Source organism: Bombina bombina, chromosome 3, assembly GCF_027579735.1.
Source record: "Bombina bombina isolate aBomBom1 chromosome 3, aBomBom1.pri, whole genome shotgun sequence".
Taxonomy (NCBI): domain Eukaryota; kingdom Metazoa; phylum Chordata; class Amphibia; order Anura; family Bombinatoridae; genus Bombina; species Bombina bombina.
This window is the reverse complement of record NC_069501.1, coordinates 361,692,406-361,718,225: the sequence shown is the minus strand read 5'-3', so window position 1 is coordinate 361,718,225 and position 25,820 is coordinate 361,692,406. Positions and strand designations below refer to the sequence as shown.

Genomic DNA, 25,820 nt, shown 5'->3' with positions numbered 1-25,820 from the left:
TTTATTTTTTTAAACTGACACTACTGTTACACCAGATATGAGTGGTGGCACTGGGCAAGTGGGCCTGGCACACACGCTGGCAGGCAACTCCAATTAGATTACACAAGCAGACTGATGTTTCACAGTCCAAAAAGTTTTTTTTGTTTTTAAATGTACACTTACACTACTATTAAACAAGATATGAGTGGTGGAACTGGTTAAGTGGGCACAGTATACGCTGTGAGCCTGAAACAAAAAAGCAGACTGATGTTTCACAGTCCAAAATTTATTTTTTTAAATGTACTTACACTACTATTAAACAAGATATGAGTGGTGGCACTGGGCGAGTGGGCCCAGTATAAGCTGTGAGCCTGAAACAAAAAAGCAGACTGATGTTTCACAGTCCAAAAAGTTTTTTTTGTTTTTAAATGTACACTTACACTACTATTAAACAAGATATGAGTGGTGGCACTGGGCAAGTGGGCCCAGTATAAGCTGTGAGCCTGAAACAAAAAATCAGACTGATGTTTCACAGTGCAAAACGTTTTTTTTGTTTTTAAATGTACACTTACACTACTATTAAACAAGATATGAGTGGTGGCACTGGGCAAGTGGGCCCAGTATAAGCTGTGAGCCTGAAACAAAAAAGCAGACTGATGTTTCACAGTCCAAAAAGTTTTTTTTTTTTTTAAATGTACACTTACACTACTATTAAACAAGATATGAGTGGTGGCACTGGGCGAGTGGGCCCAGTATAAGCTGTGAGCCTGAAACAAAAAAGCAGACTGATGTTTCACAGTCCAAAAAGTTTTTTTTGTTTTTAAATGTACACTTACACTACTATTAAACAAGATATGAGTGGTGGCACTGGGCGAGTGGGCCCAGTATAAGCTGTGAGCCTGAAACAAAAAAGCAGACTGATGTTTCACAGTCCAAAAAGTTTTTTTTGTTTTTAAATGTACACTTACACTACTATTAAACAAGATATGAGTGGTGGCACTGGGCAAGTGGGCCCAGTATAAGCTGTGAGCCTGAAACAAAAATGCAGACTGATGTTTCACAGTGCAAAACGTTCTTTTTTGTTTTTAAATGTACACTTACACTACTATTAAACAAGATATGAGTGGTGGCACTGGGCAAGTGGGCCCAGTATAAGCTGTGAGCCTGAAACAAAAAAGCAGACTGATGTTTCACAGTCCAAAAAGTTTTTTTTTTTTTTAAATGTACACTTACACTACTATTAAACAAGATATGAGTGGTGGCACTGGGCAAGTGGGCACAGTATACGCTGTGAGCCTGACACAAAAAAGCAGACTGATGTTTCACAGTCCAAAAAGTTTTTATTTTTTTAAATGTACTTACACTACTATTAAACAAGATATGAGTGGTGGCACTGGGTGAGTGGGCCCAGTATAAGCTGTGAGCCTGAAACAAAAAAGCATACTGATGTTTCACAGTCCAAAAAGTTTTTTTTGTTTTTAAATGTACACTTACACTACTATTAAACAAGATATGAGTGGTGGTACTGGGCGAGTGGGCCCAGTATAAGCTGTGAGCCTGAAACAAAAAAGCAGACTGATGTTTCACAGTCCAAAAAGTTTTTATTTTTTTAAATGTACTTACACTACTATTAAACAAGATATGAGTGGTGGCACTGGGCGAGTGGGCCCAGTATAAGCTGTGAGCCTGAAACAAAAAAGCAGACTGATGTTTCACAGTCCAAAAAGTTTTTTCGTTTTTAAATGTACACTTACACTACTATTAAACAAGATATGAGTGGTGGCACTGGGCAAGTGGGCCCAGTATAAGCTGTGAGCATGAAACAAAAAAGCAGACTGATGTTGCACAGTCCAAAAAGTTTTTTTGTTTTTAAATGTACACTTACACTACTATTAAACAAGATATGAGTGGTGGCACTGGGCAAGTGGGCCCAGTATAAGCTGTGAGCCTGAAACAAAAAAGCAGACTGATGTTTCACAGTCCAAAAAGTTTTTTTTGTTTTTAAATGTACACTTACACTACTATTAAACAAGATATGAGTGGTGGCACTGGGCAAGTGGGCACAGTATACGCTATGAGCCTGAAACAAAAAAGCAGATTGATGTTTCAAAGTCCAAAATTTATTTTTTATTTTTAAATGTACACTTATACTACTATAAATCAAGATATGAGTGGTGTCACTGGGCAAGTGGGCCCAGTATAAGCTGTGAGCCTGAAACAAAAAAGCAGACTGATGTTTCACAGTCCAAAAAGTTTTTTTGGTTTTTAAATGTACACTTACACTACTATTAAACAAGATATGAGTAGTGGCACTGGGCGAGTGGGCCCAGTATAAGCTGTGAGCCTGAAACAAAAAAGCAGACTGATGTTTCACAGTCCAAAACGTTTTTTTTTTGTTTTTAAATGTACACTTACACTACTATTAAACAAGATATGAGTGGTGGCACTGGGCAAGTGGGCACAGTATACGCTGTGAGCCTGACACAAAAAAGCAGACTGATGTTTCACAGTCCAAAAAGTTTTTTTTTTTTTAAATGTACACTTACACTACTATTAAACAAGATATGAGTGGTGGCACTGGGCAAGTTGGCACAGTATACGCTGTGAGCCTGACACAAAAAAGCAGACTGATGTTTCACAGTCCAAAAAAGTTTTTATTTTTTTAAATGTACTTACACTACTATTAAACAAGATATGAGTGGTGGCACTGGGCGAATGGGCCCAGTATAAGCTGTGAGCCTGAAACAAAAAAGCAGACTGATGTTTCACAGTCCAAAAAGTTTTTATTTTTTTAAATGTACTTACACTACTATTAAACAAGATATGAGTGGTGGCACTGGGCGAGTGGGCCCAGTATAAGCTGTGAGCCTGAAACAAAAAAGCAGACTGATGTTTCACAGTCCAAAAAGTTTTTTTGTTTTTAAATGTACACTTACACTACTATTAAACAAGATATGAGTGGTGGCACTGGGCAAGTGGGCCCAGTATAAGCTGTGAGCCTGAAACAAAAAAGCAGACTGATGTTTCACAGTCCAAAAAGTTTTTTTTGTTTTTAAATGTACACTTACACTACTATTAAACAAGATATGAGTGGTGGCACTGGGCAAGTGGGCCCAGTATAAGCTGTGACCCTGAAACAAAAAAGCAGACTGATGTTTCACAGTCCAAAAAGTTTTTTTTGTTTTTAAATGTACACTTACACTACTATTAAACAAGATATGAGTGGTGGCACTGGGCAAGTGGGCACAGTATACGCTATGATCCTGAAACAAAAAAGCAGACTGATGTTTCACAGTCCAAAATTTATTTTTTATTTTTAAATGTACACTTACACTACTATTAAACAAGATATGAGTGGTGTCACTGGGCAAGTGGGCCCAGTATAAGCTGTGAGCCTGAAACAAAAAAGCAGACTGATGTTTCACAGTCCAAAAAGTTTTTTTGGTTTTTAAATGTACACTTACACTACTATTAAACAAGATATGAGTGGTGGCACTGGGCAAGTGGGCACAGTATACGCTGTGAGCCTGACACAAAAAAGCAGACTGATGTTTCACAGTCCAAAAAGTTTTTATTTTTTTAAATGTACTTACACTACTATTAAACAAGATATGAGTGGTGGCACTGGGCGAGTGGGCCCAGTATAAGCTGTGAGCCTGAAACAAAAAAGCAGACTGATGTTTCACAGTCCAAAAAGTTTTTTTTGTTTTTAAATGTACACTTACACTACTATTAAACAAGATATGAGTGGTGGCACTGGGCAAGTGGGCCCAGTATAAGCTGTGAGCCTGAAACAAAAAAGCAGACTGATGTTTCACAGTCCAAAATGTTTTTTTTGTTTTTAAATGTACACTTACACTACTATTAAACAAGATATGAGTGGTGGCACTGGGCAAGTGGGCCCAGTATAAGCTGTGAGCCTGAAACAAAAAGGCAGACTGATGTTTCACAGTCCAAAAAGTTGTTGTTTTTTTTAAATGTACACTTACACTACTATTAAACAAGATATGAGTGGTGGCACTGGGCAAGTGGACACAGTATACGCTGTGAGCCTGACACAAAAAAGCAGACTGATGTTTCACAGTCCAAAAAGTTTTTATTTTTTTAAATGTACTTACACTACTATTAAACAAGATATGAGTGGTGGCACTGGGTGAGTGGGCCCAGTATAAGCTGTGAGCCTGAAACAAAAAAGCAGACTGATGTTTCACAGTCCAAAAAGTTTTTTTTTTTTTTTTAAATGTACACTTACACTACTATTAAACAAGATATGAGTGGTGGCACTGGGCAAGTGGGCCCAGTATAAGCTGTGAGCCTGAAACAAAAAAGCAGACTGATGTTTCACAGTCCAAAAAGTTTTTTGTTTTTAAATTTACACTACTGTTACACCAGATATGAGTGAGGGCACTGGGCACAGTATACGCAGTGAGCCTGGCACACACGCTGGCAGGCAGGCAACTGCAATTATATTACACTAGCAGACTGATGTTTCACAGTCAAAAAAGTTTTTTTTTTTTTAAATTTACACTACTGTTACACCAGATATGAGTGGGGGCACTGGGCAAGTGGGCCCAGTATACGCTGTGAGCCTGGCACACACGCTGGCAGGCAGGCAACTGCAATTAGATTACACTAGCAGACCGATGTTTCACAGTCAAAAAAGTTTTATTTTTTTAAATTGACACAACTGTTACACCAGATATGAGTGGTCGCACTGGGCAAGTGGGCCTGGCACACACGCTGGCAGGCAGGCAACTGCAATTAGATTACACTAGCAGACCGATGTTTCAAAGTCAAAAAAGTTTTTTTTTTTAAATTTACACTACTGTTACACCAGATATGAGTGGGGGCACTGGGCAAGTGGGCACAGTATACGCTGTGAGCCTGGCACACACGCTGGCAGGCAGGCAACTGCAATTAGATTACACTAGCAGACTGATGTTTCACAGTCAAAAAAGTTTTATTTTTTTAAATTTACGCTACTGTTACAACAGATATGAGAAGTGGCACTGGGCAAGTGGGCCTGGCACACACGCTGGCAGGCAGGCAACTGCAATTAGATTACACTAGCAGACTGATGTTTCAAAGTCAAAAAAGTTTTTTTTTTTTTAAATTTACACTACTGTTACAACAGATATGAGAGGTGGCACTGGGCAAGTGGGCCTGGCACACACGCTGGCAGGCAACTGCAATTAGATTACACAAGCAGACTGACTGGGCAAGTGGACATACTATACGCTGTGAGCCTGGCACACACGCTGGCAGGCAGGCAACTGCAATTAGATTACACTAGCAGACTGATGTTTCACAGTCAAAAAAGTTTTTTTATTTTTTTAAATTTACACTACTGTTACAACAGATATGAGAGGTGGCACTGGGCAAGTGGGCCTGGCACACACGCTGGCAGGCAGGCAACTGCAATTAGATTACACTAGCAGACTGATGTTTCAAAGTCAAAAAAGTTTTTTTTTTTTTTTTAAATTTACACTACTGTTACAACAGATATGAGAGGTGGCACTGGGCAAGTGGGCCTGGCACACACGCTGGCAGGCAACTGCAATTAGATTACACAAGCAGACTGATGTTTCAGTCAAAAAAGTTTTTTTTTTTTTAAATTTACACTATTGTTACACCAGATATGAGTGGTGGCACTGGGCAAGTGGGCCTGGCACACACGCTGGCAGACAGGCAACTGCAATTAGATTACACAAGCAGACTGATGTTTCACAGTCAAAATAGTTTTTATTTTTTTAAATTTACACTACTGTTACACCAGATATGAGTGGTGGCACTGGGCAAGTGGGCCTGGCACACACGCTGGCAGGCAACTGCAATTAGATTACACTAGCAGACTGATGTTTCAAAGTCAAAAAAGTTTTGTTTTTTTAAATTTACACTACTGTTACACCAGATATGAGTGGGGGCACTGGGCAAGTGGGCACAGTATACGCTGTGAGCCTGGCACACATGCTGGCAGGCAGGCAACTGCAATTAGATTACACTAGCAGACTGATGTTTCACAGTCAAAAAAGTTTTATTTTTTTAAATTTACACTACTGTTACAACAGATATGAGTGGTGGCACTGGGCAAGTGGGCCTCGCACACATGCTGGCAGGCAGGCAGGCAGGCAACTGCAATTAGATTACACTAGCAGACTGATGTTTCAAAGTCAAAAAAGTTTTTTTTTTTTTTAAATTTACACTACTGTTACAACAGATATGAGAGGTGGCACTGGGCAAGTGGGCCTGGCACACACGCTGGCAGGCAACTGCAATTAGATTACACAGCAGACTGATGTTTCAGTCAAAAAAGTTTTTTTTTTTTAAATTTACACTACTGTTACACCAGATATGAGTGGTGGCACTAGGCAAGTGGGCCTGGCACACACACTGGCAGGCAGGCAACTGCAATTAGATTACACAAGCAGACTGATGTTTCACAGTCAAAAAAGTTTTTTTTTTAAATTTGCACTACTGTTACACCAGATATGAGTGGTGTGGCACTGGGCAAGTGGGTCTGGCACACACGCTGGCAGGCAACTGCAATTAGATTACACTAGCAGACTGATGTTTCAAAGTCAAAAAAGTTTTTTTTTTTTTAAAATAACACTACTGTTACAACAGATATGAGGTGTGGCACTGGGCAAGTGGGCCTGGCACACACGCTGGCAGACAGGCAACTGCAATTAGATTACACAAGCAGACTGATGTTTATTTGCAGCTTAGGGAAGCGCTCAAACACTAACAGCGTGTGTGTCCGATCACGTGACGCTCTTCACGTAGTATACACACCCTCTTGCTTGACGTCCGTGGTGACGTGTACACATTCACTCAGCTGCTCCGGTGCAAGGGAAAACAGAGCGCTCCATCCACGCTCACTGACAGTAACAAAAGCAACAAATCCAGCGCACCCGGTAGCAGTGAGACTCAACACAGAATGTAAATGCAAGGTAGATGCCTGTTTATTTAGATCATGTTAGGAATACTTCATAAGCCATATATTTCAAAAAAAGGCAAAATCTCCAACACGTTAACAGCAAAAGACAGGCAGCAGGACAGGGAATAAGAATGGTCAAACGCGTTTCCTTATGTTGCTACATAATCATCCTCAGTGACCATGCCTATTACCCACAATACAATGCTTTATATACATGGCTGCTGGTCAATCACAGCAGTTAAGGGCTAATTACTATATAGCCAATCCCAAAAAAGAAAGGATAATGTGGGCAGGGCGTGCCACTGAGGTTACAATGTCTAAACTAAAAAAGATTGTGCATATATAATACAAATAAATACAAAAAATTAAAAAATGAAAAAATTGATACGGTACTATAATAAAAAACAACATAGTTAATATGAGTACAAGCTCATTAAAGACATATTTGCCTGTCAAAATAAAATGACAGGTACATATATGTGTAAATTTAAATACACTACTTATTTATGTTAATATAGTACCACTATAGAATAAATCTGAAAATTGAACTAATGCACGAAAAACAAAAAGCAGAAGAAGTAAAAAAATAATAAAATAAAAATAAATAAATATTGAAACTCTATTGATCTACAAATAGTTTAACGTCCCAATCAAAATTTAAACCTGCTGGCACCCTAGTGCCCAACTGAAAGATCCAATATACCTCTCTTTTACTGAGTGCTATGCCTCTGTTACCACCTCTTGGGTGTCTGGGAATCAGTTGGATCGCTTGGAATGTCAGCAGTGAGCTGTCGGAATTGTGATGTTTTTTGAAATGCAGGGAGATGGGGGTAGTGGACTCTGGATCATCAATTGAGCGTAGATGCTCAAGAAAGCGATCTTTTAACGCACGTGTCGTTTGTCCTACATACTGCCTGAAACACCCCCTGCAGGTCAAAAGATATATAACATAGCAAGAATTGCATGTCATATATTCACGAATGTCAAACATCTTATGGTTGTTAGTAGATGTAAAACTAGTGCCAAAAGACGCATAGGCACAAGACTTACATCTGCTACTTCAACATTTGAAAAAAACAGGTTTAATAGAGAGCCAGTTTCTTTGTGGTTGTTGTTGTGACAACATAGAGGGAGACAGTATGTTCCCAAGGGTCTGAGCCCTACGAGACACGAAACAAACACCCTCTTTGACAATATCAACCAAGCTGTCATCAGTGGTCAGAATAGGAAGTGCCTTCCTGATTATATCACAAATTTTCCCATATTCCATGCTATAGGAAGTGATAAATTTCAATTGTTTAAATTTATCAGTATCCTTTTGTCACAGTCAAAAAACGGGAAGGGCCACAAACAATCCACTGCACGCCGAAAAAAATACGCAGAGGGGGACGAGGACGATCATGGAAATCAAAGTCAGGATCTAACACCCAAGCTCAGGCGGTACCCACAGAGGAAGAGAGCCACACAGTTCCAGAAATATGCATGAATGTTGATAATGTCATTAACTTGTCTTCCTTTGTTCTATCTAAAACACAGATTGAGGTTTTGTCTCTGGGTCTTGGTTTTTCTCCCACCACACATTTCAATCTTTTTAATACAGTTATTGACCTCAATAAATTAGTAAATTCTGCTTACTGGGCAATGTGTACTCAGCACTATTATTGCTATCAAAGGGACAGTATACACCCGCCTTCATATAACTGCATGTAATAGACACTGCTATAAAGAAGAATATGCACAGATACTGATATAAACATTCAATATAAAACCTTTTAAAAACTTACTTAGAGGCTCCCAGTTTAGCTCTGTTGAAAAGGTTAGGTTGGGACATTCACAGCAAAAAAAAAAAGCAGACACTCTCCCCCTTCCTCTGCATATGAAAAGCCTCTTTACACAAACAGGAGCAAGCTGGAGAAGGTATACGTCAGTATTCTAAAAAACTTTGGGGCTTGGTTAGGAGTCTGAAAATCAGTGCAATGTTATTTAAAAATAAGCAAAACTATAAAAAAATAAATAAAAAAAAAAAAAAAAGCTGAAAAGGCTATATAAATGGATCATCTACAAAACATTTATACAAAGGAAATCTAGCGGATAATGTCCCCTTAACAGCAAAAACTGTGTGGTGAAGTATAAAGCACAAGATGATCTTCAGATTTCCAATATTCCTTGTGGTAATCCAGGCTATAAATTAAATTTTCATTTTTTTTAAATGCTTTAAATGCACACACACACTCTTACTCTGCTGACCACACAAGTGAATTGCATTTTTTAGCTATGCATACTTTTTACTTAAAAAAAATAAAACAAACTAAACACACCCAAAAAAGTTACATTTGCCATAATTTATAGAATTTTGTGACATTAAACAGACTCTACAATTGGAAAAGTAAATAGTTAATATTTTTAACAATCTCCGGAGTAAAGAAAAAGTGGCGACTTCCGTACCATTCTGCAGTTGGCATTTTAAGTAAAATTGCGTTTTTGGGCTCCTGCATTGACCACGAATGCTTCTTCAATCTCAGGAATCGCTGTAACGTTATATTATTATTATAAAGACCACTGCAAGTCTCTACAATAACTAACATTTCTTATTTTAGAAGTGGGTGGTACTTATAATACATTTGATAACACAAACTTCATGATAATATGAATATCCAACCCAGCTGTTCAACATACTAGGGGCCACGTTTAAAATGATTTCCACTTGCAGGACCAGGAGAAAATATATCTGTATAAGTAAAATTAAAATTTTATATTTTTTTTGTTTTTGAAAATTGCTGCCAAAAGCCTAGATAGTCACACAGTCTCAGAAACCAAATACATTGAAATCACAGGAATGAGGTAGGGATGGGCGAATGAGTTTATATTCAAATTCAAATGTTATTGTAGAAATTCGATTTACATAATAGAATGTTGATAAGAACGAATATTCTTAAAAATTCTATTATCGAATGTTATTTACAGTTTTCGAATGTAACTTTTGAATTCGAATGTGACATTCGAATATTACATTTATAAAATACAGTATTAAACTAGAAATACTATTTCGAATGTAGCATTCGAATATTACACTTCGAAATTGAATAAATACATAGCTAAACATTCCATTATGCAAATGAATATTTTCGAATTTTATTGAAAAATTCGAAAACGAAAATTCGAAAATAGAATGTTATATAAACATTCGAAATTCGATTTGAACGAACGCATCAAAATTAATTTTAAATTTTTTAGAAACATTCGCCCATCTCTAGAATGAGGCTGTTAAAGAGAATAGGCACAATCTGTGTTGCAGATGGAGAGATGTAGAGTATATTTTTGGAAACTATAATCTTTGTATGATTTTTAAACTAAAGAAGCAAACAACTGATTCAAAACAATACCACAGCCCATGAAATGAATACTGGTTTCAGGTTGAATAACATACGATGAACTATAAGAAAATCTTGATAAAAATGTGCGTCACTGCAGAGATTTATGACAATAACAATCTAGGCAACTGATGTGCAGGGTACGCACTAAGCTATGTACAGCCAAAGCGCTAGTGCAACAAGAAGAGGACACATTCTCTTGTTCTGGAGAGATCACAAAGAGGAATTGATGAAACGTCATTATCTGTAGTGCAGGTTGCAGTCTGAGTGTTCTTGTATAAGGATTAGCAAAGGGACAGGTGGCAGTGTTCATCTCATACAGGCCCATTTATCAAGCTCCGTACGGAGCTTGAAGGGCCGTGTTTCTGGCGAGTCTTCAGACTCGCCAGAAACACAAGTTATGAAGCAGCGGTCTAAAGACCGCTGCTTCATAACCCTGTCCGCCTGCTCTGAACAGGCGGACAGGAATCGCCGGACATCAACCCGATCGAATACGATCGGGTTGATTGACAGCTCCCTGCTGGCGGCCGATTGGCCGCGAGTCAGCAGGGGGCGGCGTTGCACCAGCAGCTCTTGTGAGCTGCTGGTGCAATGTTAAATGCGGAGAGCGTATTGCTCTTCGCATTTAGCGAGGTCTTGCGGACCTGATCCGCAGTGTCGGATCAGGTCCGCAAGCCCTTTGATAAATGGGCCTGATATTGTCCTTTTCAAGTGAATTAAGAGAATTTCCCAGCTTGGGGTGGGGGTCCCAGGAACCCCCCGGCTTGTTTGGTAGCTGCTCTGGAGGGAGCTAGACCCAGCATCTTCTGGATATTCTGGCGGATGGACATGGTGCACAGGATATACAGGAAGATGAAGGAGCAGTCTGTGTAATCTTCCCCCAGCAGGTTCCTGTGGGATAGCCCCTGAATGTAAGACAGGGGAACAAAGGGAAGCTTTGCCACTACGCGCCCATCAAATATAGAGTTGAACATGCCCATCAATGCTGTAAAACAAAATCCAATGGCAAACATGGACTTCATACGGACCATAGACAGGTCTCGGTTATTGTTCTTCAGCTTCTCTTCTTGTCGCTCTATTTTCTTCTTCTGCGTGCGTCCGGCAGATTCAGTTATGGATTCTTTTTTCTTTTCCAATTTTTTACTTTGCTTTTCCACTTCTGCCTTTAATCTCTTGTACTTTTCTGTTCTGTAAACTAGGACCCATGTGATACCTTCCGCCAGCAGCGCGGTGCACACTGAGATGAAGACAATGAGCACTGTGTCTGCGAACATGGTACTCATTGTGCAGCCAGCTCTAGTTACCCTCACACCGTGCAACTCTCACACTTCCACCCAGGCTGACTAGGCCTCAGCCGCCAACTATGTTGTTTTTTTATTATAGTACCGTATCAATTTTTTCATTTTTTGTATTTATTATTTATTTGTATTATATATGCACAATCTTTTTTAGTTTAGACATTGTAACCTCAGTGGCACGCCCTGCCCACATTATCCTGTCTTTTTTGGGATTGGCTATATAGTAATTAGCCCTTAACTGCTGTGATTGACCAGCAGCCATGTATATAAAGCATTGTATTGTGGGTAATAGGCATGGTCACTGAGGATGATTATGTAGCAACATAAGGAAACGCGTTTGACCATTCTTATTCCCTGTCCTGCTGCCTGTCTTTTGCTGTTAACGTATTGGAGATTTTGCCTTTTTTTTTAAATATATGGCTTATGAAGTATTCCTAACATAATCTAAATAAACAGGCATCTACCTTGCATTTACTTTCTGTGTTGAGTCTCACTGCTACCGGTTGCGCTGGATTTGTTGCTTTTTTTTTCAGACTGAAGTTTAGCAGTCAAAAAAGTTTTTTTTTTTTAAATTTACACTACTGTTACACCATATATGAGTGGTGGCACTGGGCAAGTGGGCCTGGCACACACGCTGGCAGGCAACTGCAATTAGATTACACAAGCAGACTGATGTTTCACAGTCAAAAAAGTTTTTTTTTTTTTTAAATTTACACTACTGTTACACCAGATATGAGTGGTGTGGCACTGGGCAAGTGGGTCTGGCACACACGCTGGCAGGCAACTGCAACTAGATTACACTAGCAGACTGATGTTTCACAGTCAAAAAAGTTTTTTTTTTTTTAAATTTACACTACTGTTACACCAGATATGAGTGGTGTGGCACTGGGCAAGTGGGTCTGGCACACACGCTGGCAGGCAACTGCAATTAGATTACACTAGCAGACTGATGTTTCACAGTCAAAAAAGTTTTTTTTTTTTTAATTTACACTAGATATGAGTGGTGGCACTGGGCAAGTGGCTTGGCAGGCAGGCAGGCAGACAAGCAACTGCAATTAATTACACAGGAAAAAAATAAAAATAAATAAAAAATGAAAAGGGCTTTTGGGGTGCTGTCCTTACAGCAGAGATCAGATGAGTCCTTCAGGACTGTAGTGGACACTGAATACACTAGCCTAGCTATCAATTTCCCTATTAAATCACCAGCAGCTACACTGTCCCTCCTCTCCCTAACAATGCAGCTTCCGAATGAATCTAAAATGGCTGCTGTTCAGGAGCTGGGAGGGTCTGCTGCTGATTGGCTGGAATGTGTCTGCAGACTGTGAGATACAGGGTCAAAGTTTACTCAATGATGATGAATAGGGGGCGGATCGAACATCGCATATGTTCGCCCGCAGCGGCGAACGCGAACATGCTATGTCGCCGGCGAACTATTCGCGACATCACTAGTTTTGATTTGTCTTAATATCTTAATGGTTTATCTCTGAACAACATATTTAATGTGTCAATCTTATATCTAGCATATTTAATTATACTGATTTTTATTGTAATTATTACAATGTCTCTTTGCTCTCTTTTTATTATGTTGTGTAATTATTATTAATTTTTATTTTTTAATTTTGTTTAGGTTGTGACTCAGCAGGGTTAACACTAGAGGCTCTAGCACGCATAGAGCAGACTATGCTGAGTAACACTCAGTTGCAGGGAAAGATCCATGACAGTATGCGTCTCCAGGTGCGGCTTCTTAGCTTGCTTATAGAACGCATGAAGACGCAGCTGGAAATGCACAGGACGATGAGGGTGATGCTGATGCCCCATAAGTGGAGGCTCCGGAGATGGCCGGAGGGAGCACTACTAACTCCTCCATCCACATGTTGTTCTATGTTTCTTGTTATTTATTGCCATTTGGCCTTTTTTTTTTTTTTTTACTTAGTTGTTGTGCCTGTTGCACTCTTTCACCTTGTCAGATGGCTCCAATGGGGCTGTGTTGGCCCTTGTCAACTCCCTCCATGGACTGTGATACACTATGGCACCTTGTCAGATGGCTCCAATGGGGCTGTGTTGGCCCTTGTCAACTACCTCCAAGGACTGTGATACACTATGGCACCTTGTCAGATGGCTCCAATGGGGCTGTGTTGGCCCTTGTCAACTCCCTCCAAGGACTGCGATGCACTATGGCACCTTGTCAGATGGCTCCAATTGGGCTGTGTTGGCCCTTGTCAACTCCCTCCAAGGACTGTGATACACTATGGCACCTTGTCAGATGGCTCCAATGGGGCTGTGTTGGCCCTTATCAACTCCCTCCAAGGACTGTGATGCACTATGGCACCTTGTCAGATGGCTCCAATTGGGCTGATTTATCAATATGACTTTTTGTAATGTTATCTTATTTCTTTATGTTTTATGACATCATAATAAAATAAATGTCATTAATATATTAGTTGTCCTCTTTATTCATGTCATTTATTAAAATCTATATTTTATGTGGTTAATCCTTAAAGGGACATGAAATCAAAAATGGTCTTTCATGATTCAGATATATAATAAAATTTTCCTGAAATATAATATTTACATCTCTTATTTAATTGGCTTCATTTTTTTTTTATATACTTTGCAGAAAGGTTTATCTTTGCAAGATCATGATTAGCAGAGAACTGAGGTTCTAGATGTTGATTGATGGTTTTATATATATATATATATATATATATATATATATTGTTGTTAGCTCATCCATGTGTTAATTTATAAACTATTCGTGAATTGATGCACCTTTAACAAATGATCCCAAGATTATTAAACTGAGATAATCTATGCAAATTTGATGGAAATAGTATCCTCTCTGTGAATCCTGAACTTAATTCTTTGTATTTCGTGTCCCTTTAAGTGATGCTGACCACAATTCCTAAGGAATGGATATGCATTTCTAATGTATTTTTTTACCTTTTTACATCAACATAGACATATAATATTTTTAAAACAGACTATTATTTGAATGCTGACAGCACATGTATTCCAATTTAACTTATATCTTATTGTAGTAGTCTAACAAAAGAAATCACTGTGTGTAATGTGCATATTTTAGATGATTAATATCTTTCTCTTATTATTGTTTCTCTTTAATTATCCAACGCTATATTGCTATAGGTAGGCTGACCATATTTCAACTTGAATAAGTGACACATATGATAAATACATGTCATTATTCTTATTCCAAATAAATCTTTAAAAATATCTGAAAACATCCCTGACATATATATTTCTCATGTGTCCATTTTTAAAGTGTAAAGATGGACGCTATAGGTAACATATAAATAGTATATTAAGCTGAAGGAGCGCCTAATGGGTAGTAAGGCAAAGGAAATGGTTACCAATTAGAACATATCTGTTTAAAACATATTTAATAGCAAATAAATGTATACACAAAAATGTCATGGATCCATGCTGTACACAAAAATCGTAAAATGTAAATAAAATACACAATTATAAAAGATTTATGTTTAACAGGAATTTGTCAATTAATGATCAAGAAGTGATCTGTTCGAACTGTTGAATCTCAAATGAAAAATGCAAATCAAAATAATAGTAACATAGGATAAGTCATATGAGGTGATTTAGCAAAAGATGAAAACGTGATCGTGTCCTGTATTACACCTTGAGGGTGAAAAATAAAAAAGTGAAAAAATATATATACAAAAGGTAAAATGTATAAAAACGTAAAAAATGGTATTTCAAATACGTGTAAAATATGTGAAAAAAGAAGTGGTTAAACTGATGAGAATGTATTCTAAATGTATACTCAAAGTATAAGTGGTGATCCTGAATGTAGTGAAGGTGTCTTAGTTGAATCCTCAGTAATATAAACTTTAGAGAGTGGAAAAAAAGGTGTTTGGTGGAGATCCGGAGTTATCCAAGATATCCCTTAATGCATAAATTCAGAATTCCTGTAAATAAAAAACAACATAGTGCAATAATGCTAAAAACAAGTGTGAATAATTAAAATGAAGCTCACCATAAGTTGTCAATGTGTTTCGGCCCTATATTGGGCCTTTATCAAGAATATAATATGGTATGGTGTAAATGCTTCTTTTATATCTTTAAGTGACCAATCATCTCGCCTCTATTTTGGCACCAAAAACTGTGATAATTGCCGAAACCGGAAGTTCTATACCGGAAAAGGAAATCCAAAAAGTTTAGTATATCTGTTTCTATGTGTCCGTTTATTTCTTTTTTACTTTCTCTTTTTCACAATTGAATACTTGTCTGCTTATCCATCTTACTATGATTCCTTCAGAGATCACTTAATAGTAAGTATCTGAAAATAGCTGTTGATGAAACATCGGTTAACCGGAAATGACATTATGTCATTTCCTGTTTAGACTACCGGAAGTATTGGTTCCCTCACTTGCGGTTTCGTCAATTTGGATGGATATGCAGCACAAGTTTTCAGTTAAATTCTGACAGTTCAATATAGTCAGTAGTGCTCCGCAAATTACTTGAATGAAAAATGTATTAGCAACATATATATTTAATATATATATTAGAGTGAGCTGTTGCTTGTCTAGCTCATATGCGTACGTTAAAATTGATAGATGTAAAAAACAGAATTTATGCTTACCTGATAAATTACTTTCTCCAACGGTGTGTCCGGTCCACGGCGTCATCCTTACTTGTGGGATATTCTCTTCCCCAACAGGAAATGGCAAAGAGTCCCAGCAAAGCTGGCCATATAGTCCCTCCTAGGCTCCGCCCACCCCAGTCATTTGACCGACGGACAGGAGGAAATATATATAGGAGAAACCATATGGTACCGTGGTGACTGTAGTTAGAGAAAATAATTAATCAGACCCGATTAAAAAACCAGGGCGGGCCGTGGACCGGACACACCGTTGGAGAAAGTAATTTATCAGGTAAGCATAAATTCTGTTTTCTCCAACATTGGTGTGTCCGGTCCACGGCGTCATCCTTACTTGTGGGAACCAATACCAAAGCTTTAGGACACGGATGAAGGGAGGGAGCAAATCAGGTTACCTAAACGGAAGGCACCACAGCTTGCAAAACCTTTCTCCCAAAAATAGCCTCCGAAGAAGCAAAAGTATCAAATTTGTAAAATTTGGCAAAAGTGTGCAGTGAAGACCAAGTCGCTGCCTTACATATCTGGTCAACAGAGGCCTCGTTCTTGAAGGCCCATGTGGAAGCCACAGCCCTAGTGGAGTGGGCTGTGATTCTTTCAGGAGGCTGCCGTCCGGCAGTCTCATAAGCCAATCGGATGATGCTTTTAAGCCAAAAGGAAAGAGAGGTAGAAGTCGCTTTTTGACCTCTCCTTTTACCAGAATAAACAACAAACAAGGAAGATGTTTGTCTGAAATCTTTTGTAGCCTCTAAATAGAATTTTAGAGCACGGACTATGTCCAAATTGTGTAACAAACGTTCCTTCTTTGAAACTGGATTCGGACACAAAGAAGGTACAACTATCTCCTGGTTAATATTTTTGTTAGAAACAACCTTAGGAAGAAAACCAGGCTTAGTACGCAAAACCACCTTATCTGCAGGGAACACCAGATAGGGCGGAGAACACTGCAGAGCAGATAACTCTGAAACTCTTCTAGCAGAAGAAATTGCAACCAAAAACAAAACTTTCCAAGATAGTAACTTAATATCTATGGAATGTAAAGGTTCAAACGGAACCCCTTGAAGAACTGAAAGAACTAGATTTAGACTCCAGGGAGGAGTCAAAGGTCTGTAAACAGGCTTGATCGTAACCAGAGCCTGAACAAATGCTTGAACATCTGGCACAGCTGCCAGTCTTTTGTGTAGTAAGACAGATAAAGCAGAGATCTGTCCCTTTAGAGAACTTGCAGATAATCCTTTCTCCAAACCTTCTTGTAGAAAGGAGAGAATCTTAGGAATTTTTATCTTATTCCATGGGAATCCTTTGGATTCACACCAACAGATATATTTTTTCCATATTTTATGGTAAATTTTTCTAGTTCCCGGTTTTCTGGCCTGAACCAGAGTATCTATCACAGAATCTGAAAACCCACGCTTCGATAGAATCAAGCGTTCAATCTCCAAGCCGTCAGCTGGAGGGAGACCAGATTTGGATGTTCGAATGGACCCTGAACAAGAAGGTCCTGTCTCAAAGGTAGCTTCCATGGTGGAGCCGATGACATATTCACCAGGTCTGCATACCAAGTCCTGCGTGGCCACGCAGGAGCTATCAAGATCACCGAGGCCCTCTCCTGATTGATCCTGGCTACCAGCCTGGGAATGAGAGGAAACGGTGGAAATACATAAGCTAGGTTGAAGGTCCAAGGTGCTACTAGTGCATCTACTAGAGTCGCCTTAGGATCCCTGGATCTGGACCCGTAGCAAGGAACCTTGAAGTTCTGACGAGACGCCATCAGATCAATGTCTGGAATGCCCCATAATTGAGTTATTTGGGCAAAGATCTCCGGATGGAGTTCCCACTCCCCCGGATGGAATGTCTGACGACTCAGAAAATCCGCCTCCCAGTTTTCCACTCCTGGGATGTGGATCGCAGACAAGTGGCAGGAGTGATCCTCCGCCCATTGAATTATTTTGGTCACTTCTTTCATCGCCAGGGAACTCCTTGTTCCCCCTGATGATTGATATATGCAACGGTCGTCATGTTGTCTGATTGGAACCTTATGAATTTGGCCTTTGCTAGTTGAGGCCAAGCTCTGAGAGCATTGAATATCGCTCTCAGTTCCAGAATGTTTATCGGGAGAAGAGACTCTTCCCGAGACCATAGACCCTGAGCTTTCAGGGATTCCCAGACCGCGCCCCAGCCCACTAGACTGGCGTCGGTCGTGACAATGACCCACTCTGGTCTGCGGAAGCTCATTCCCTGGGACAGATGGTCCAGGGTCAGCCACCAACGGAGTGAATCTCTGGTCTTTTGATCTACTTGAATCATTGGAGACAAGTCTGTATAATCCCCATTCCACTGTTTGAGCATGCACAGTTGTAATGGTCTTAGATGAATTCGTGCAAAAGGAACTATGTCCATTGTTGCAACCATCAACCCTACTACTTCCATGCACTGCGCTATGGAAGGACGAGGAACAGAATGAAGCACTTGACAAGAGCTTAGAAGTTTTGATTTTCTGACCTCTGTCAGAAAAATCCTCATTTCTAAGGAATCTATTATTGTTCCCAAGAAAGGAACTCTTGTCGACGGAGACAGAGAACTTTTTTCTATGTTCACCTTCCATCCGTGTGATCTGAGAAAGGCTAGAACGATGTCCGTATGAGCCTTTGCTTTTGACAGGGACGACGCTTGTATTAGAATGTCGTCCAAGTAAGGTACTACTGCAATGCCCCTCGGTCTTAGAACCGCTAGAAGGGACCCTAGCACCTTTGTGAAAATCCTTGGAGCAGTGGCTAACCCGAATGGGAGGGCCACAAACTGGTAATGCTTGTCCAGAAAAGCGAACCTTAGGAACTGATGATGTTCTTTGTGGATAGGAATATGTAGGTACGCATCCTTTAGATCCACGGTAGTCATAAATTGACTTTCCTGGATAGTGGGTAGAATCGTTCGAATGGTTTCCATCTTGAACGATGGTACCCTGAGAAATTTGTTTAGGATCTTCAAATCCAAAATTGGTCTGAAAGTTCCCTCCTTTTTGGGAACTACGAACAGATTGGAATAAAATCCCATTCCTTGTTCCTTTATTGGAACTGGGTGTATCACTCCCATCTTTAACAGGTCTTCTACACAATGTAAGAATGCCTGTCTCTTTATTTGGTTTGAGGATAAGTGAGACATGTGGAACCTTCCCCTTGGGGGTAGTTCCTTGAATTCCAGGAGAAAACCTTGAGAAACTATTTCTAGCGCCCAGGGATCCTGAACATCTCTTGCCCAAGCCTGAGCAAAGAGAGAGAGTCTACCCCCCACTAGATCCGGTCCCGGATCGGGGGCTACTCCTTCATGCTGTTTTGTTAGCAGTGGCAGGCTTCTTGGCCTGCTTACCCTTGTTCCAGCCTTGCATCGGTTTCCAGGCTGGTTTGGGTTGTGAGGCATTACCCTCTTGCTTAGAGGATGCAGAATTAGAGGCCGGTCCGTTCCTGAAATTGCGAAAGGGACGAAAATTACTTATTTTTAGCCTTAAAAGACCTATCTTGTGGAAGGGCGTGGCCCTTTCCCCCAGTGATGTCTGAAATAATCTCTTTCAATTCTGGTCCAAATAGAGTTTTACCTTTGAAAGGGATGTTAAGCAATTTTGTCTTGGATGACACATCCGCTGACCAAGACTTTAGCCAAAGCGCTCTGCGCGCCACGATAGCAAACCCTGAATTTTTCGCCGCTAATCTAGCTAATTGCAAAGCGCCATCTAAAATAAAAGAGTTAGCCAATTTAAGTGCGTGAACTCTGTCCATAACCTCCTCATATGGAGTCTCTCTACTGAGCGACTTTTCTAGTTCCTCTAACCAGAACCACGCTGCTGTAGTGACAGGAACAATGCACGAAATTGGTTGTAGAAGGTAACCTTGCTGTACAAAAATCTTTTTAAGCAAACCTTCCAATTTTTTATCCATAGGATCTTTGAAAGCACAACTATCTTCGATAGGAATAGTAGTGCGTTTGTTTAGAGTAGAAACTGCCCCCTCGACCTTAGGGACTGTCTGCCATAAGTCCTTTCTGGGGTCGACCATAGGAAATAATTTCTTAAATATAGGGGGGGGAACAAAAGGTATGCCGGGCTTTTCCCACTCCTTATTTACTATGTCCGCCACCCGCTTGGGTATAGGAAAAGCGTCGGGGTGCACCAGAACCTCTAGGAACTTGTCCATCTTGCATAATTTCTCTGGAATGACCAAGTTGTCACAATCATCCAGAGTAGATAACACCTCCTTAAGCAGTGCGCGGAGATGTTCTAATTTAAATTTAAATGTCACAACATCAGGTTCAGCTTGATGAGAAATTTTTCCTGAATCTGAGATTTCTCCATCTGACAAAACCTCCCTCATGGCCCCTTCAGATTGGTGTGAGGGTATGACAGAACAATTATCATCAGCGCCCTCTTGCTCTTCAGTGTTTAAAACAGAGCAATCGCGCTTTCTCTGATAAGTAGGCATTTTGGATAAAATATTTGCTATGGAGTTATCCATTACAGCCGTTAATTGTTGCATGGTAATAAGCATTGGCGCACTAGATGTACTAGGGGCCTCCTGCGTGGGCAAAACTGGTGTAGACACAGTAGGAGATGATGTAGTATCATGTTTACTCCCCTCATCTGAGGAATCATCTTGGGCAATTTCATTATCTGTGGCAGTACTGTCCTTACTTTGTTTGGACGCTATGGCACAATTATCACATAAATTTAAATGGGGAGACACATTGGCTTTCATACATATAGAACATAGCTTATCTGAAGGTACAGACATGTTAAACAGGCTTAAACTTGTCAACAAAGCACAAAAAACGTTTTAAAACAAAACCGTTACTGTCTCTTTAAATTTTAAACAGAAAACACTATTACTGAATATGTGAAAAAGTATGAAGGAATTGTTCAAAAATTACCACAGTGTGTTAAAGCATTAATAGTATTGCACACCAAATTTCAGAGCTTTAACCCTTAAAATAACGGAACCGGAGCCGTTTATAAATTTAACCCCTATACAGTCCCAGCTATAGTCTTTGCTGAGACCCAACCAAGCCCAGAGGGGAATACGATACCAATTGACGCCTTCTAGAAGCTTTTCCAGCAATTATTAGATCCTCACACATGCATCTGCATGCCCTGCTCTCAAAAAACTGCGCAGTAATGGCGCAAAAATGAGGCTCAGTCTATAACTAGAAAGGCCCCCTGACTGGAAAAGGTGTCTAACACAGTGCCTGCCGTTTAATAAACGTTCCCCAAGATTATAAATGCAAATTGTCAGCCTAAATCTGAATAAAATGCCCAAATAAAGCAATCGATTTAGCCCATAAAAATGTCTACCAGTTTTTTAGCCATAATAAGCCCTTTATTTTGTTTGTTTGACTAAGAAAATGGCTTACCGGTCCCCATGAGGGGGAATGACAGCCTTCCAGCATTACATGGTCTTGTTAGAAATATGGCTAGTCATACCTTAAGCAGAAAAGTCTGCTAACTGTTTCCCCCAACTGAAGTTACTTCATCTCAACAGTCCTATGTGGAAACAGCAATCGATTTTAGTTACTGTCTGCTAAAATCATCTTCCTCTCACAAACAGAAATCTTCATCCTTTTCTGTTTCAGAGTAAATAGTACATACCAGCACTATTTTAAAATAACAAACACTTGATAGAAGAATAAAAACTACATTTAAACACCAAAAAAACTCTTAACCATCTCCGTGGAGATGTTGCCTGTGCAACGGCAAAGAGAATGACTGGGGTGGGCGGAGCCTAGGAGGGACTATATGGCCAGCTTTGCTGGGACTCTTTGCCATTTCCTGTTGGGGAAGAGAATATCCCACAAGTAAGGATGACGCCGTGGACCGGACACACCAATGTTGGAGAAAACATTTCTACATGAAATGTGTTAAAAACGGATTAGAAAAAGGAAAAACATATGAGCTTGCATTTACTAGACCAATGTAATCTGAGATAGTGTATTTCAAAAAATATTCTCTGGATAATACTATGTCTCTGAGATTGTGCATCTCTATTATAACTCTTATATTGTATGTCTCTGCTGACATCTGTCAGATTCTAGGCTTCTGATGTGTATTAGAGTAGGATATGAGTAATGTGGATGAGACATTATGAAGTAGAATGTATATTCAATACATTATATATGTGTAACAGATTTTTACCCATATATACAGATTATAAAATGTTAGTCTAGTATACCCCACAGAAAAGATTTGGAATGTAGATTGGTATATTATACTACCTATTATGTCAGAGCTTCCTTTGTAAAAAAAAAAAACTAGTACGGGATGCTGTCTAAAATACCTATCACAACAGATTGGTGTATCCAATTCTAAATATAAAAAGGTTGGCAATGGAATATTACACCCTATTTGGGGGTGGAGGAGTTGTAATCTTTACTAGTCTAATAGACATTGACACTTGCTTTAGATGTTAGGCAGTGAGAAATTCCATAATGTAGTCCACCTGAATGAATAGCGAGTAGGCTGCTGTTTGTCGTGTCATCTTGCACCCAACTGTGTACGGCTAGTATGAAAATACATGCATATACCCGACTAGGTGTATATGAGCACTGAAGCCTAAAAAAAAAAAACCCTTGATGTAATAAGTTCCCCTTATGTTCCCTTGTCCAAATGGATTATTTCAGATTTAATAAATGGGATAGATCCTCTTTATTATTTAATCCCCTTGGGTGTAGACAGTCAAGTTCAAAAATCCATTTGTATTCAATACGGCTAGATTACGAGTTAAGGGGTCCTAACGCTGCTTTTTAACGCCCGCTGGTATTACGAGTCAGGCAGGAAAGTGTCTACCGCTCACTTTTTTCCGCAATTTTAGCTTACCGCAAATCCCCTTTTGTCAATTGCGTATCCTATCTTTTTAATGGGATTTTCCTAACGCCGGTATTAAAGTCGCCTTAAAAAGTGAGCAGTAGACCCTCTCCTGTCCAGACTTCTAACACATTTAAAAGTCAATAGTTAAGAGTTTTATGGGCCAACGCCGTAACATAATTCTCTTAACTAAAGTGCTACAAAGTACACTAACACCCATAAACTACCTATTAACCCCTAAACCGAAGCCCCCCCCACATCGCAAACACTATAAAATTATTTAACCCCTAATCTGCCGACCAGACATCGCCGCCACATAAATTTATTAACCCCTAAACCACCGCACTCCCGCCTAGCAAACACTAGTTACATTTTATTAACCCTTAATCTGCCGACCCCAACGTCGCCGCTACTATATTAAATTTATTAACCCCTAAACCTAACCCCCCCTAATTTAAATTAAAAAAAAAAAAAAATTACTACTATTAAATAAATTAATCTTATTTAAAACTAAATACTTACCTATAAAATAAACCCTAAGCTTGCTACAATATAACCAATAGTTAACATTGTAGCTAGCTTAGGATTTATATTTATTTTACAGGCAACTTTGTATTTATTTTAACTAGGTACAAGTTATTAAATAGTTATTAACTATTTAATAGCTACCTAGTTAAAATAAGTACAAATTTACCTGTAAAATAAATCCTAACCTAAATTACAATTACACCTAACACTACACTATAATTAAACTAATTACCTAAACTACAATTAAAATTAACTAAATTACAGGGAAAAAACATTAAATTACAGAATAAAAAAAGAATTACAAGAATTTTAAACTAATTACACCTAATCTAATCCCCCTAATAAAATAAAAAGCCCCCCCCAATAATAAAATTCCCTACCCTATACTACATTACAAATAGCCCTTAAAAGGGCCTTTTGCGGGTCATTGCCCCAAAGTAATCAGGTTTTACCCGTTTAAAAAAAAAAAAAACAATACCCCCCCCCAACATTAAAACCCACCACCCACACACCCAGCCCTACTCTAAAACTCACCCAATCCTCCCTTACAAAAAAAACACTAACCCCCTGAAGATCACCCTACCTTGAGACGTCTTCACCCAGCCGAGCAGAAGTGGTCCTCCAGAGGGGCAGAAGTCTTCATCCGATCTGGGAAGAAGAGGTCCTCCAAGCGACAGAAGTCTTCATTCAGGCGGCATCCATCTTTATCCTTCCGGAGCGGGTCCATCTTCAAGACATCCGATGCGGAGCATCCTCTTCATCCGACGACTGAATGACTGGTCCTTTAAGTGACGTCATCCAAGATGGCGTCCCTTGAATTCCGATTGGCTGAATCTGAATTAAGGTAGGAAAAATCCTATTGGCTGATGCAATCAGCCAATAGGATTGATCTCTTATTCTATTGGCTGATTGGAACAGCCAATAGGATTGAAGCTCAATCCTATTGGCTGATTGGATCAGCCAATCGGATTGAACTTCAATCCTATTGGCTTATTGCATCAGCCAATAGGATTTTTCCTACCTTAATTCCAATTGGCTGATAGGATTCTATCAATCGGAATTCAAGGGCCGCCATCTTAGATGACGTCACTTAAAGGACAAGTCATTCGGCCGTCGGATGAAAAGGATGCTCCGCATCGGATGTCTTGAAGATGGACCCACTCCGCTCCAGGAGGATGAAGATGCCGTCTGGATGAAGACTTCTGCCACTTGGAGGACCGCTTCTGCCCGGATCGGATGATCCCCCCTCTGGAGGTCAACTTGTGCCCGGCTGGGTGAAGACGTCTCAAGGTAGGGTGATCTTCAGGGTGTTAGTGTTAGGTTTTTTTTTAAAGGGGGGATTGGGTGGGTGGTGGGTTAATGTTGGGGGGGGGGGTATTGTATTTTTTACAGGTGAAAGAGCCGATTACTTTGGGGCAATGCCCCGCAAAAGGCCCTTTTAAGGGCAATTTGTAATTTAGTATACGGTAGGGAATTTTATTATTTTGGGGGGCTTTTTTATTTTATTAATGGGAGTAGATTAGATGTAATTAGTTTAAAATGCTTGTATTTTTTTTTCTTCTGTAATTTAGTTTTTTTTTCTGTAATTTAGTTTAATTCTAATTAATTGTAGGTAGTTTAGGCAATTATAGTATAGTGTTGGGTGTAATTGCAATTTAGATTAGGATCTATTTTACAGGTAAAGTTGTACTTATTAAATGGTTATTTTAACTAGGAAGTTAAATAGTTAATAACTATTGTACCTAGTTAAAATACAAAGTTGCCTGTAAAATAAATATAAATCCTCAACTAGCTACAATGTAACTATTAGTTATATTGTAGCTAGCTTAGGGTTTATTTTAATCGGTAAGTATTTAGTTTTAAATAGGATTAATTTAATAGTAGTAAATTTATTTAGTTTAATTTAAATTATATTTAAGTTAGGGGGGGGTGTTAGGGTTAGACTTAGGTTTAGGGGTTAATAACTTTATTATAGTGGAATTGACGTTGGCAGATTAGGGGTTAATAAATTTAATAGTTGCAGTGACGTTGGGGGGCAGATTAGGGGTTAACATATATATAAATAATGTAGGTGTCGGCGATGTTGGGGGCAGTAGATTAGGGTTTCATAAGTATAATGTAGGTGGTGGCGGTGACCAGAGCGGCAGATTAGGGGTTAATATAATGTAGGTGTCAGCGATAGCGGGCGGCAGATTAGGGGTTAATAAGTAAGATTAGGGGTGTTTAGACTCAG

The 25,820-nt window shown here is 39.4% G+C and overlaps 1 protein-coding gene across 1 annotated transcript; it reads right to left on the bottom strand.

Moving 5' to 3' along the window:
* Window positions 1-10,985: 10,985 nt before the first annotated feature.
* LOC128651624 (calcium load-activated calcium channel) lies at window positions 10,986-11,639 on the bottom strand. Its single transcript, XM_053704630.1, has one exon. The coding sequence runs from the start codon at window positions 11,568-11,570 to the stop codon at window positions 11,004-11,006; it is 567 nt and encodes a 188-aa protein (XP_053560605.1). The 5' UTR covers window positions 11,571-11,639; the 3' UTR covers window positions 10,986-11,003.
* Window positions 11,640-25,820: the final 14,181 nt, after the last annotated feature.

Excerpts from the sequence above, each read along its gene's own strand:
- LOC128651624 (XM_053704630.1), bottom strand. The coding sequence starts at position 11,570 with ATGAGTACCATGTTCGCAGACACAGTGCTCATTGTCTTCATCTCAGTG.